The following is a 14,920-nucleotide window of genomic DNA, read 5'->3' as shown; positions in this document are numbered from 1 at the left end:
CACCCAGCCTGGGGTTGGATGCACTGGACTATAGAATGTTGGTTTACAAATATGACACAGCATGTTACAGCAGAGGCGCATTGAGATGGAAGAGAAAAGGTATACAGAAGCATGCAGCAGGTATGGTACAGAGCAAATGTGTGATCTCACTGGGCCAGCTGCTGTGACAGCATCAAGCCAGTACCGGTACAAGTATATATCTCCATACTGGAGTTGTGTGTACTGTATACATCATATGGAGTGAATGGGAGGAGATGTGGGAATGTTGTATGTAATGGTGTGTGCTTGTGTGTTTGACACTATACAGAACTGTGTGTGTGTGTGTGTGTCTGTGTGTGTGTGTGTGTGTGTGTTTGTGTGTGTGCGTGTGTGTGTGTGTGTGTGTGTGTATGTTTATGTGTGTGTGTGTGAGTGTGTTTTATGTGTGTGTGTGTATGTTTATGTGTGTGTGTGTGTTTACGTGTGTGTGTATGTTTATGTGTGTGTGTATGCTTATGTGTGTGTTTTTATGTGTGTGTGTGTGTGTGTGTTTTTATTGTGTGTGTGTTTTATGTGTGTGTGTGTGTATGTTTATGTGTGTGTGTGTGTGTGTTTTATGTGTGTGTGTGTATGTTTATGTGTGTGTTTACGTGTGTGTGTATGTTTATGTGTGTGTGTATGCTTATGTGTGTGTTTTTATGTGTGTGTGTGTGTGTGTGTGTTTTTATTGTGTGTGTGTTTTATGTGTGTGTGTGTATGTTTATGTATGTGTGTGTGTGTGTGTGTGTACACCAGTGGCAGAGTTGAGGGGGGGGGGGGGGCATGGGAGCATAGAAGCGGCTCCGTCATGGTGGCTAAAGGCGCCGGTGATGAAAGTCCATAAAAGGCGGCAGGGCCGTAATTTTACAGCCCCTCAGGGCAACAGGGCCTTTGATCAGGAGCACTGGGCTACCCAGTCTCAAGGACCCCTGCGAGAGAAAGACAGAGGCTGTCCATTCATCTGCCTGTGTGAAAATGCGTCATGATTTGCATGGGGTAATTCAGTTGGCAGCTATGATAAAAAATGCCTCATTAATTTCCACTGACCACTACCCGGTCCACGACAGTCATCTTGGTTAAGCTACAACATTTTCATAAATGAGAGTACAATTTCAAGTGTCTCATCTGTATTCCATATCACATGTCCAACGCCTGTGAGGAGGGAATGGAGCCCGTGGGGGCACAAGGAGAAGGAGAAACCTTAAGACGAACAGATCAACACATTCCTGAGGGGCCCAAGGGTTTCTGGGATTGAAAGGACGAGCGAATTACTTTCTTCATTGGCAGCGTGACCCCAGCGTTTAACTCCTCGGGCCTGAGGTGACACTAGAGGGTCATCGTCTTTCACGGCCAGAGACACTCGACAAGGATGGTATTGTTCCCGCAGCCAAAGCATGTAAGCCATTGGAAGTGGTGGACACAAAGGCCAGGACAGAGGGCAAGAGAGGCTGACAGCTCGTATTTGGTCAGGGACGAGGCTCCTTTTGACAGGGGCATGTTTGGAGTTAGCTGTGTGTTTGTGTGGCCAGGCTGAATGCACTCCGAAACACTGGACATGGTCAGACACACACACACACACACACACACACACAGACACACAGACACACACACACACACACACACACACACACACACACACAAACACACACACACACACAGACACAGACACACACAAACACACACAGACTCACAGACACACACACACACGCAGACATGCAATGAGCACTTATGGACACATAAAAAGGCATGTGGACAATGTTCTATTCCTTTTATGGGAAAGAAGGGAATGAGGAAGTGTCAAGTGGGAAAAGGAGGACAAAAGCGGACAGAGGGAGGAGAAGAAGGAGGGACGCCGCACCACAACCCCTTCATTTTCCACATAAAAGCCATCACTCACTCCTAGCAGCTCTCAAATAGCCAACAGGGGAGGAGAGAAAAAACAGGAGGCTCCTTATAATTAACACGGACGACAAACACACATGGATTTACTTTGTGGAAGGAGGGAGAGATAAGGAAAGGGAGGGAGTGAGAGAGAGAGAGAGAGAGGGATGTGGGGAGGAGTGAAGGGAGAGAGTGTGAGGAGAGATAGCGGGACTGTGAATTCTCACTTACCCTCTTTCTCTGAGGGGACACGTCCAGCCTCATCAAAGCACACTTGTTGAGTGTATGCAGTCTCCTACATGTGATGGAAAAAGTGAGTGAGACGGAGAGAGAGAAAGAAAGAGTGAGACAGAGAGAGAGAAAGAAAGAGTGAGACAGAGAGAGAGAGGGTGGGGAGGAGAAAAAATGAGACAGGTGAATTTTTGCACTTTCATTTCTCAACATGCATTCCACACAGACTTTCTCCCTTCACCCCAGGAATCTCGAGCCTAAAAAGTCTCTAATGACCTGTGAACAGGCCCCTCAAGAGTCAAGCCCAAGGAGAGAGAGAGAGAGAGAGAGAGAGATTGAAAAGGCAGCAGCAGGGTCCACTAATGTTCTGTTGACGGATAAGCGCCAGATTAAAGGAGAGGAGAGGGAGAGAGAGAGAAGAGGAAAACTCAGTTGGAGTGGTGAAGAAAAGCCAACAAAAGAGGAGGAAAGCTTATCCCCCTGGCCACCTGGCCATGCCCCCCCAACCCCCACCATCTCTCTGGGGAGGGGTGAGGTGTTGTCATGTGACTTGGCCCTCATGCCTCATGGGGCTTGGGGGTCAGACTCAGGGGCCGAAGGGGCTGTGATGGCAAAATGGCTTCCAGATGCTTCTGCTGGCGGCCCACCAGCTGGGCCAAGCTGGCCAACTCAGCTGGGAGCGCCCGCCCATCAGCACCTCATACATCCCTCTGCTCTTCCGTCCGGTCCGGTCCCCTCCTTCGGTCCTCCATCACTACTCCACCACTACTCCATCACTACTCCATCACTACTCCATCACTACGCTACTCTGTCCTCCACCACTACTCCTTCACTACGCTATTCTGTCCTCCACCACTACGCTACTCTGTCCTCCACCACTACTCCTTCACTACGCTACTCTGTCCTCCACCACTAATCCTTCACTACACTACTCTGTCCTCCACCACTACACTACTCTGTCCTCCACCACTACACTACTCTGTCCTCCACCACTACTCCTCCCACCACTCGCTACTCTGTCCTCCACTTCACTAATCCTTCACCACTAATCCTTACTCTGTCTGTCCTCCACCACTACACTACTCTGTCCTCCACCACTACACTACTCTGTCCTCCACCACTAATCCGTCACTACACTACTCTGTCCTCCACCACTAATCTGTCACTACGCTACTCTGTCCTCCACCACTACTCCATCACTACGCTACTCTGTCCTCCATCACTACTCCATCACTACACTACTCTGTCCTCCACCACTAATCCGTCACTACACTACTCCTTCACTACGCTACTCTGTCCTCCACCACTACGCTACTCTGTCCTCCACCACTACTCCTAGTCGGCAGCTTGTGTATTTGAACTTGTGCATTTTCACCACAGGATCTATGTCATTCCTGCTTTCCACTTCTTCAAAACGGCTTCCTCTCTCTCTTCCCATTACACTCTCTGAGAGGCCCATATCGCTACAACCCATTGTAATTAGGGGCCCAAATAAGTTCAGTATACTAAGTACAATGTAATGTTATATGATATTCCATACATTGATGTGATATGGTAGTAATAATACCATGCTAGTTTAGAGCAAAAATGACAGTGCTTGAGTATGATGATGTTGGATCAAGGGGAAATGTTCTTAACGTTCCAGTGGACTGTAAGGAGATTGTCAAGGACCCTCAGCAGTGCCTGTGCTTCCTGGGTTCTGATACACACTTGACTGAAGACCTGAAGCTCCTCTCTTTGTCCCTGTCTCCACGTCTCTTTGTGTGCCTGTTTTTGTTTCCTCATCAGAGGCCCGGAGGAGCCCAGGTGCAGAGGGCAGAGATCACAATGTCCCGGAATGGAGCACAAGGACAACAGGAACATGGCATGACAGTGAAGGAACAGAGTGAGAGAGAAAGAAAAAAAAAGAGGGAGAGGGGGGACCAAGAAACAGAGGCAGGCAACAGAAAGATGGACGAAAGAGTGAACATATGGCTGTTAGGAGAGAAAGGCAAGAAAAGGCAAGAAAGTGAAAAATAAAGAGGGAATGAAAGGCATTCGCTCTGTCTTATCGCCAGCCTTTGATTCCCATCTCCATTCTGTGCAAAGCATGGCCCTCTCTGAGGCAATCTCGGACTCCAATCAGCTTTGGCCCGGATGAGTCCCTGCACAAAGTCACAGAGTGGAGAGCGCATAAAGAAGCAGGGGGGAGAGGGGGGAGAGGGGGGTGCACAGATAAAGGAGAGGCGACTCCAGGAGGAGTTTGTTTTTGGAGACCTCACCTGCACAGTGCCTCAATGGCATCACCATCCAGGAAGTCGTGATCCCTGGTGACGGAGGAGATCTCCATCGGGAACTGGCCATCTGAGGAGAGAGAAAGGAAGACAGGAAGCGCAATGTCAGAAGAACAAAATGCTAACTAGAGAGAGAAACAAGATCACTGGGGTTTTTTTCAGCAAAGGCTTTACAAAGTCTTCACTTGAAGGTGTGAGATAGATGGAGGTGGGGTAAGCACCCCCGACCGTCTCAAGTACCATGTCTTGTCTTCAGACCCCCACCCCCAACCCCTATATGGGTCTACTCCTTTTCACTCCCTCCACCAGAGCTGAAAGCCCCAGAGGAAGTGCTTCTTACCCTGCCAAACAAACACAGCTGCAGCCCCCTTGGATGGGCCAGCGGGTGGGGGGGATCAAGCTGTAGGTATCACAATGGGCCACTCAACGACTCTCTCCCTCCCTCCCTCTCTCTCTCTCTCTCTCCCTCCCTCTCTCTCTCTCTCCCTCTCTCCTCTTGACTCTCCTTCTACCCCCTTCTCTCTCCCTCCCCCTGTCTCCTGTGTCTTCATTACAGTGGCTCCTACTAAGTAATCCACTCTCTGAGACTCCATAATGAGTGTTCACTTAAAACACACACACATGGCAGAGGACTAGCCCATACCAGGAAGTGGGGCGAGGTGGAGTGGAGGGGAGGGGAGGGGAGGAAGACAGATTTGCTTGAGAGGGATTGGGATGTGTATTTCCAACATTCCACAGATGGTTCTTCTAGACTTCCTGGCTTAAAGGAGTAAGATGGCATTTTATCAAAACGTGTCTTTAGTGTTTGGGTGGAGATTCAGCATTCCCACTTAGCTGAGAGAGAGAGAGAGAAGGGAAGCCTTCTTTCAGATGGGAATGCTATTGGAGGTGAGTCAGCAGCTCTAGCTGAGGCCAAAGTGGGTCATGCTGGTTATTTTCAATATCAGCTTGGCACAGATGTTTAAGTTGGGCATTTGAAATACCTTTGAATGAGGTGAAATTTGTACTTTTTTAGTTTTTAGAAAAATTGATCATAAATGACCAGCAACTGAAGCAGTTATGTGGCATGACTGTACAGTCTGTGTTAAGCCCATCCCTTTTGAGGAATCTGAAGGAGAGTGTATGTGTGCGTGCGTGTGTGTGTGTGTGTGTGTGTGTGGGGAAGTTACTGTGAAGACTGATGGCCAAAGGGAGGGCACTGTGTGGCATTCTGCCTCTGAAAGCTAACGGCTGTTTTACATACTGTACTCAGATAGTGTTATCAGCTGCCTGCTATCTTTACTGGGGCTATTGTCCTCCTGTAGGACACTCACACACTCACACAGCCCCGATCACAGGACCTGATAATGCAGATATGTGTCAGGTATAGTTTGCTACATTCTGGTTACCTGCTGGTTAGAGGTTATTGACAGGCAGGTCACTGCCCAGTGAGAGGTTAGAGAGAGAGAGACACCACCAAGTTATCATGAATGTCTTTATCATCTCTGTGTTATTGGGTGTTATTGGGTGGAATGCATACCTCCTGTATGTATGCTGTGTATACTGTATACTGTTTAATGCTTATATATGACTATGTTCTGTTCAGGTCAAGAAGACTTCACACACTCGTTCCCAGTCTTTCATACTTTCTCACACTCTCCTCCAAACTGACTATGACCTCATCCCACTCTTATCGTTTTATTTTTTTTTGTTAATTCTTTTTTTCTGAGTGGCGGAGATGAAGTGTGCAGTATTCATTTAGATCCTGTGTTTACACAGACAACAACCGTGAGCTGCAGCCATCCTGACCCAGAAACGGCCTTATTTAATTAACAGAGGGGGGGGGGGGGGGGGGGGATGGTTCACCCGCCCAATTTTGGCAACACCAGTGGCAGAAAGAAAAACAAAAAACAAATGAAATTTAACAAAGTCTAACACTGCGAACAGTGCCAAACATGACGGTGGTTCTCCATTATGGCCGAAAACCCTCCAGCTGTCGGCTCTCAGCCTGGAAGGACTGGCAACAGCTGTGGACAGATGTCTGGGAGGAAAAGAAGAGAGGGCCTCCTTACCTTCATAGAGCTGCGCATACTGAGGGAAGCCTGCAGCCCGGAGCCAGTTGCACGCCTCTTTGGCCTCGACCTCTGCAGGAAGGGAGAAGAGAGAGCAAAAGAGCTAAGCAAAGTGTTTGCATTCAAGGGAGTTCACCTTTATTACATGGGAAAATAAATACCTCTCTCACACACACACACACACAAAACACACATGGGGTGAAAAACTCTCCTCACCGAATTCTCATCTCAATTCTTAACTACCTCACAAGCATTCGAATCGTCCTCATTACAATCGAAGCAAGAGGCACTAGCCAGCTATCTCCAGCTAGAACGAAGCCGCAGCAAGCCGTGAAACGGGACTGTCTTTATCACCAAGACTCTGGAGAGACCTGAACCACACGCTAGTGAGCTCATTTCTGACTGATAAAAAGCTTCACGGATGGAAGAGCTAGCTTTTGACAACACAACTGCCTGTGTCCTTCACACGCAACAACCTGGGAAATGGAACAAAAACACACAGGGCTCTCACATTCTCAGAACTGTGTTTACATGTGCACAGCATAATGTCTTTTCAATCTCTCATGTACACACACACACACACACACACACACACACACACACACAGGGCTCTCACATTCTCAGAAACACTGTGTTTACATGTGCATAGCATAATGTCTTTTTCAATCTCTCATGTACACACACACACACACACACACACACACAGGGCTCTCACATTCTCAGAAACACTGTGTTTACATATGCGTAGCATAATGTATTTTTCAATCTCTCATGTACACACACACACACACACACACACACACACACACACAAGTTGTTATAGACCAACATCAGTGTCTGTTGTTTACTCACACCGTAGCCTGCTTGCTTTGTAAAGCTCCAGCACTTGTGCTACATTTGTGTGAGATTTGTGACAGATGTGCTAAGTAGCTGCTATCACCTCCTCCGGCCACGGCAGCATGTGGGAGGGGGAGAGAAGGTACTCACCTTAACAACTCGCCATGAGTCGCCAAAGGGTCTTTAGACACCACATGCCAAATAGCGACTCCTACCCACTTCCCACTAGCCTCTTCCTCAGGGGCTCCTGAGTGGCTGATGTTAATGACAGGATTACAGTGGGAGACGCTTTCACAGGCACGAAGCATAGAGACATGGCTCAGTGGAGAAGCGGAGACTGCTGCCAGTAATGAGATTTTCTGCATCTACAGATCTGATTCAGGCCTATACTGTGTAGCAATCATGACATGAGAATTACTTTTCAATCGCCTGTATTCATGTCTCTTCATTTCTCCAAGTGACAGTAAATTATTGTATGAAAGATACAGCACTTTTGAAACTACATGCTCAGAGGTCACCATGAATTGTTTATCGATTACCCCATGTGCACATACGTGTAAGTTGACCTGATGACCATGGACGGGACATTAGCACATTCCTGATCTGAGTGGTGCCCCAGACCCCCACCTCAGGAGGGGTGGGGGCCAATGCAGCGGTTTCCAAGCCCAGAGGCCCTTCCACAGAGGCAGCAGCTGCTGCAACCAACGTGCTCAATTATGGCTCACAATGGCGCAGCAACCAAATCAAGGCAAGAGGCCTCATGGCATTCCCCTCCATTTGAAAGCTGTATACAGAGGTGTTTTTTTTTTCCCGCTCGCGCAATGTAATTGCGATAATTGTGCAACTAGGGCTATAGGGAGCGCTTGACTTAATCTCTGCAATGCCTGTGAGGGTAGAGAGGGGTTCCACCTCATTTACACGACCATTACTGAGAGAGAGAGAGAGAGAGAGAGAGAGAGAGAGAGAGAGAATGGAAAAGAAGTAGGTGCTGGAGACAGGGGGGCCCCTTCCTCTCTCTCTCTCTCTCTTGGGACGTGGTTCACGTGCAGGCAAAGGGAAACAAAAAAATGGATTGTGAGAGAGAGAGGTGGGAGGGGGGTGGGGGGTATGTGTATTGACCAGTTAGGAAATAGGTTGTGCGTGAGGTCTGTGGCAGCTGATACGTGACTTCTTCCTCGACTGAACGTGATTGCATAAGTTGGGCTCTGTTTGTGTGTGTGTGTGTGTGTGTGTGTGTGTGTGTGTGTGTGTGTGTGTGTGTGTGTGTGTGTGAGTGTGTGTGTGTGTGTCTGTGTGTGTGTGTGTGTGTGTGTGTGTGTGTGTGTGTGTGTGTGTGTGTGTGTGTGTGTGTGTGAGTGTGTGTGTGTGTGTGTGTGTGTGTGGGAGGGGAGGGGGAGCATGCAATGTGAGCGAGAGGACTCGGGAAGACCCCTCAAGCCGCCTGGCAAAGATTGAGAAAGAAACAGGGAGAGGGGAGCATTTCCATACCATAAGCAAGCCCAGACGGCAACAAGGTGTGACGGGAGAGGGAGAGAGAGACAGAGAGAGACAGAGGGAGAGAGAGAGAGAGGCTGAAAGAGAGAGAGAGGGGGGGAAGACAGAGGAGGACTGGGAGAAAGGAAAAAGATGCAACACGAAAGAAGAGGTGGAAAATAAGTGTGTGAGAGTTGTGAGAAGAGGGGACATGAGCAGTCGAACGGAATGCAGTTTTCCAAACCAGATCAGGCAGGAGCTCCAGGGACGTTTGGGAACTAACACACCAGACACCAGCAGCATTGCAGTCAGGCAAACAGACAGGCTACACTTCCTCGCTCACACACCGTGTGGAGTAATTGCATGCCAGGAAGGCTCAGGCCACCGCGGCATTCCACTGCACTGCTGTCTCACGGTGGCACGCACCAGGCGGCATGTCTTTACTGGGCTGTGAATTTGTTGGAATGCTCAAAACTAAAAATAATACAGACAGCACTTCAAGAATAGGACATAATAAGAGGCTGTGGCTTCCTGTGTGTGTGTGTGTGTGTGTGTTTGTTTGTGTGTGTGTGTGTGTGTATTTGTTTGTGTGTGTGTGTGTGTGTGTGTGTGCAACATTTGCATTTAAATGACAATACTGTCTCAGGACAGTGTGTATACACACAAGCCTGTGTAAATACAAAATCTCCTTTAGACTTTTGCATAAATACACAAGCAAACAAACATGCACTATAATGCATGCGCCCACACTCTCTCTCTCACACACACACACACACACACAGTCAGTCAAAATCAGACCTATAAGGAGCCCAGACTCCCCCACTCTGTCCTAACCTAACCTATGGCCTTAGCCCCTGGCCACCTTCGTCCAGGAATACCCAAAAGGCCAAGAGAGCCCCAAAATAAAGACAAACCACACACAATCTCCACTCAGGTCACCAACCTGTGGTTCCACTCAGTGGCCAGGACAACAAATATGTTTCCCTTTTCCCCCTTCTGTCTCCCCTCTCCTTTCTTTCCTCTTTGGTCAGTTCACCCTTGCGCCCTTCCTGTGGTTAAACAGTCCAACAATAGATCTCCCCCCAGCAGGTAGCCCCAAAACATCCCTGACAAAGAGGGCACACTACACTACACTACACTACACACACACACACACACACACAGAACAGGGACTTTGTCAAAGGCTGTCCTTCATGTGACATGCATGCAACCACCCACAGGAGAACTATTCAAATCACTCACACACACACACACACACACACACTGTATGCATATCAGTCCTGCTGACACCTCTCTATAACACGAGCACTGATAAGACTCTCTGTGCCTTGTCAACACCTTGAACTATTATCACACTGAGTGTTACGCACAGTTCAGAAGCAGTCATTTGTGTATGTGTATGTCTATGCATTTCCAACCTTGACTGTGTGCCTGTGTGTGTGTGCGCTGCGGCAGTAAGCGTGCGTGATGGGTGAGCTGCCGCGCGCCTGATGGGTGTGCTCCTCCGTCACCCCACGCCTGAAGGCTCCAGGCTCCTCCGAGTGGCCACCCGTCATTCGCCGCCACACCTCCCGGCTGTTTCAGCTCAGGAAGTGCACGTAGCCAACACAAAGACACACTGGGCCTGACAGCCACACAGAGCTGCTGGGCCGCCACACCTGCCCTCCTTTGTTTCAGCTCCAGATAATGGGCCGCGCCGGTAGCCAACACAAAAGTAGGCAGGAGGACAGCCACACAGAGCTGCTGGATTCAACTGAGCTGGAGAAAATTCCAGCGTCCCCGGGACCTCCCTGACTGGGTGACACAAAGTAGGCAGGAGGGCCGGGGGGAGAAAGGGGAGATAGGGTGGCTGGAAAGGGGAGGGGAAGGGGAGATAGCTGGCTGGACTTCAAGGCCTGTGTGTGTGTGTGTGTGTGTGTGTGTGTGTGTGTGTGTGTGTGTGTGTGTCAGGGTTGTGCAAAATTCCAGAATTGAATTGAAACTGGCCAATTCCAATTCAATTCTTGAATTTCACTTGCATTTCAATTGAGGTATCAAACAGGAAGCAGAATTGCAATTCGGATTTTGCACAACCCTGGTGTGTGTGTGTGTGTGTTTTGGTGAGTGTTACTAACAACATGCAAGTCATTTGAGCCATATGAGTCATTGACTTCACAGCAGATTGAACACAGAGCTATCTGGAGAGACATGGCTCTTCCTGTGAGTCTGTACACTGATAAACAAATAAATAAACACCCAGACTAACTGACATGCACCCAATGGCTGACTGTCCATGTGGCCCTCATCCTGCTGCATTCCCTGCTCCAGCTGGGCCTTGACATGGGTGACCCTTGAACTCTGAGGGTCACCATGGTGATGCTCAAAGTAAACAGGACGACGTCTGAAACATGTCCGACAGTCAGGGGGAGACTGATTGGCTATCTGTCTCTGTGTGTGTGTGTGTGTGTGTGTGTGTGTGTGTGTACGTGTGTGTGTGTGTGTGTGTGTGTGTGTGTGTGTGTGTGTATGTATGTGTGTGTATGTGCCTTTGTTGTAGTTTTGTACATGAACTGCTAAAGCTTACATTGAGACTTACTGTTCAGGAACTAGGGACTCAACCAATAAGCACAAGCATTCTCACAGATTTGAACACTGCTGTGCTGTGAACATATCAAGCCTTTTACATATGCAGCGTTTAAACCTAGTTCGTTTTTATTTGAAACTTGTCCAAAAAGCTGTGTCTTTTCGCCCTGCTTCTAAAATTACCCCTCTCCACCTCCACGCGTCCCCACACACCCTTTTCCCTCTTTCTCTCTCTCTCCTCTCTGTTCCCTGTTCCCCCCTTCTCTTTTTCCTGTGACAGGAAATTCTCACAATCGCTGGCCAATGCCCCCGCCTGGGGAGCCTGGGCCAATGATTACAGAGGCTGCAGCCAGTCCATGCATTTCAAAAAGAACTTCCATCACTCTGTGCATGCCAGCAAAAGGTCTCTCCCTCTCTCTCTCTTTCTCTGTGTGTATGTGTGTGTGTGTGCGTGTGTTTGCAAGTGCAGCTGCTCAAAGACCCTAATGTTGTCAGTGACACAAGAAGACCAGAAAGGATCTTGGATGATGGCTAACCTCACAGTGAACATTGTTTCACTCTCTCAGGAAGCTCAGGGAGGCAGAGCTCCTAACGGGGCGTTTCAGTAGAGGTCAGCAGGCAGCACAACACACTAGGTATCAATACCTCACCCTGGCCCTGCCAGCTCCTTATCTCGCCCCCCTCAAAGCAAGGGCTGGATGGATGGAGCTTTGATGCAGGTTAGTGCAGATAAGCCTCGAGACAAGTTGGCCACCTAATGCCCAACGCACTCAAGTCGGCATTCTCCACCAACTCAACACTGTGATAAGGACCACCACCATCGAGAAAGAGAGCACGGAAAATAGAAGAAAGAACGAAAGAAAGAAAGAGAGAAAGAAAGAAAGAAAGTGAGTTAAAAACAGACACAATCTTCTGAGCAAAGCCAAAGGATTCTGCTGGTCACACAACAGTCCTCCGTAAGTACCATGTCTCTCTCATAACCCTGATTTCCCATGGCTATCATGTGTTGGCCTATCAGTGTGAGCAGAAGCATATGGAGCTGAGGGTCTGGCTCATCTGTAAGCGAGAAGGTCTACACCATCTGTCTGGCTCAATGGGAGACTCGCACGCCACACACACACACACACACACACACACACACACACACACACACACACAATGATAGAGTAAACCCTTGGCCCATTACAGTTATCCAACACCCCAAACACAAACACACACACACAGAGTGAGACAGAGAGATACCAGATGAGCATTGACAGGTTTATCCAGCAGGACCCTCATCACACATCAGCAGACCAAAGGCATTCAAGAACAGACTCAATAAGACTAAACCCAATCTGACTAGGGCTCATATGACAGGGCACTATGTGTCTTTTGCTGGACAGACACTCTTTGAAATGGATCACTAGACATATTGTCTCCTATAAGCAACAAGGAACAATGTGTGTGTGTGTGTGCATGGGGTATCCCAATGCAAAAACAAAGTGTGTGTGTGTGCTTCTCTGTCTGATTTAAAGTCTGATTGAAAAGATTGTTAAACTGATATAGTCATTGGGATTGCTTATCTGACAGCCCGCAGCGCTCAGCACAAGTCCTCGCAGATCCGTCGCCGGAAAGTGTCCAGCTACGCGTCCACTACGAACATGGATTTATCTAATCTTATAAATAATGAACATGCTTAATATCTCAACAGACAAAACGCATTAAAAAAAGTCATGACAAGACAACCAAATAAATCATCCAAGCTAGTCTCTGTTAGTCCTCTGAATGCATTTAAACTGTATCATAAGTAAAGAAAATCACTTACGTGTCAAGATCATTTTGAATTTTTTTTTTTGATCAGGTGGAATTAAAAACCAACAACTCCTCACGAGTCCGCTGTTTTAAATCCGATATTACAGCAACTTTTGCATGATATCCGGCGTTATATCACCAACTGCTCACAACGTAGATTGACTAAATGCAAAATGTCACAACAGTATCTGCCCAGAAAGTCCACACAATGTCGCGCAAGAAAATAATTCCATCATTAATGTTGGTTAACTCCGTATAATACACACATGCAATATAATATTAAGGAACCGTCCTTTTGCCCCACATGGTACGAGTTTTCAGACTCCCATACAGACCGCTAGTGCGAATGTGAATGAAGATGCCTGATTCAGAGTTTAGGAATGGCAAACTCCTGGCTCCACCTCCCTACACAGATCCGCAGTGGCCTCACCACCTGACTAGCCGCGGGGAGGGTGAGAGAACCACAGTGCAATCCTACACACACACAGGAGATGGCCTTATCAATCTTACTGATTAGAACTGAAAAAAAAAAAAAAAACAGCCATGCACCGGTAATTGAATAGGTGTTATTGTGAGGCATCTGTACAAAGAAAGGGTTTCCATTCAACTTAGAGGTATTTACGCGAAATGTGTGGAAGAAGATCATGTCTCCACTGTTAATCCGTTGTTGTAATGTGCCTCCATTTTCCACACATGAAGACATTTTATCATTATAAAGTAGGTAGGACAAGTATAATTAACGAATAAGGTTCATGTAAACCTGTACGTTGTTTTCTGAAACGTGTTCTAGGCTACTTCTGCTTCGCTTTCATTATAAGGGAAAGTGATTAGCGGATCTGCAGATGCTCTCTTTGGTTTGTGAGACTGTCTGCCAGGCTCAACATCATTGAACAGCAATTAAACTGGCGCGACGTTAGCATATCATTAGACGAATCCATTAATTACAAGGACAATTGAGCCTCGCTTTTGTGGGACATGATGTTCTGAATGACGGCGACACAATAGAGAATTGCCGTGCCATGGTAATGCGAAAGAGACCCAATCAACGGGCGTCCATGAACCTAGCTGAGAGAATCACGTCGGCTGCAAGCAACAGACAGAGAGAGAGAGAGAGAGAGAGAGCAAGTTTACCATCACGACGGCACCTCTCAGGCGGACAGGGGTCAAAAGTTACAATCCATATGCTAGTGAACTCCTTGTGCAAGGAGATCAAACAAAATTGTGTTGACAGCAGAATTGTGTGACCAGCTTCTCAGCATCAAGGAACATTTAAAGTATAGTTTTTTTTTTTTACATCAATAGCATAATTAGCTTACACCACTGCATTCCATTTTTAACACTTGCCTGTGTCTCCTACACAGGCACATTTGGCTCATTTTTCCATCCAAATGTGGCTTTTTTTTGTGGCGGAGGAGTCATCCCTTACTCACGCCTGCAAACCAAGACTCCTGTATGACTGTCGGTTTTTCCCTCTCTCTCCCTCACTCTTCCCTTTTATTTGTTTTGAATTCATTCTTCCTCTCCTCTCTCCTTCCCTTCTCCTGTCTCCCTTTACCACACACTTCCCCTTCAGCCAAATCCCCAAATCATGTCATCTCCACATTCTTCACATGCTCTTGCGTTGGTAACACCCAGAGAGTCAGCTCTGAGAGAACGCTTTTCCCTCCACACACCTGTCCTGTCCAGTTACGCACCGCAAGCACAGCTTGATGTGTATCATAAACTCACATGCATCAAGCTAAGACGATGATTCTGCCCTGTCACTGAAACATGGTAGGTTACTGCAGTTACCAACATCTC

The 14,920-nt window shown here is 47.8% G+C and overlaps 1 protein-coding gene and 1 long non-coding RNA gene across 3 annotated transcripts in view; one reads left to right on the top strand and one right to left on the bottom strand.

Annotated features, from left to right (window-relative positions):
* Positions 1-14,920, bottom strand: part of dlc1 (DLC1 Rho GTPase activating protein) — a 146,921-nt gene that overhangs the window by 15,466 nt on the left and 116,535 nt on the right. For both annotated transcript variants that reach the window (XM_048240386.1, XM_048240378.1), the window contains exons 6-8: positions 6,455-6,526; positions 4,392-4,473; positions 2,131-2,194 (exon numbers count right to left, since the gene is read on the bottom strand). In XM_048240386.1, the coding sequence (XP_048096343.1) occupies positions 2,131-2,194; positions 4,392-4,473; positions 6,455-6,526 (218 nt within the window). The remainder of the gene's footprint in view (positions 1-2,130; positions 2,195-4,391; positions 4,474-6,454; positions 6,527-14,920) is intronic.
* LOC125292874 overlaps positions 12,208-14,920 on the top strand; it is a 4,769-nt gene continuing 2,056 nt past the window's right edge. Inside the window, exon 1 of the long non-coding RNA XR_007193295.1 lies at positions 12,208-12,282. This is a non-coding gene — a long non-coding RNA (uncharacterized LOC125292874). The remainder of the gene's footprint in view (positions 12,283-14,920) is intronic.

This window comes from Alosa alosa, chromosome 1 (assembly GCF_017589495.1).
Source record: "Alosa alosa isolate M-15738 ecotype Scorff River chromosome 1, AALO_Geno_1.1, whole genome shotgun sequence".
NCBI lineage: Eukaryota > Metazoa > Chordata > Actinopteri > Clupeiformes > Clupeidae > Alosa > Alosa alosa.
This window is presented reverse-complemented; position numbering and strand designations above follow the sequence as displayed.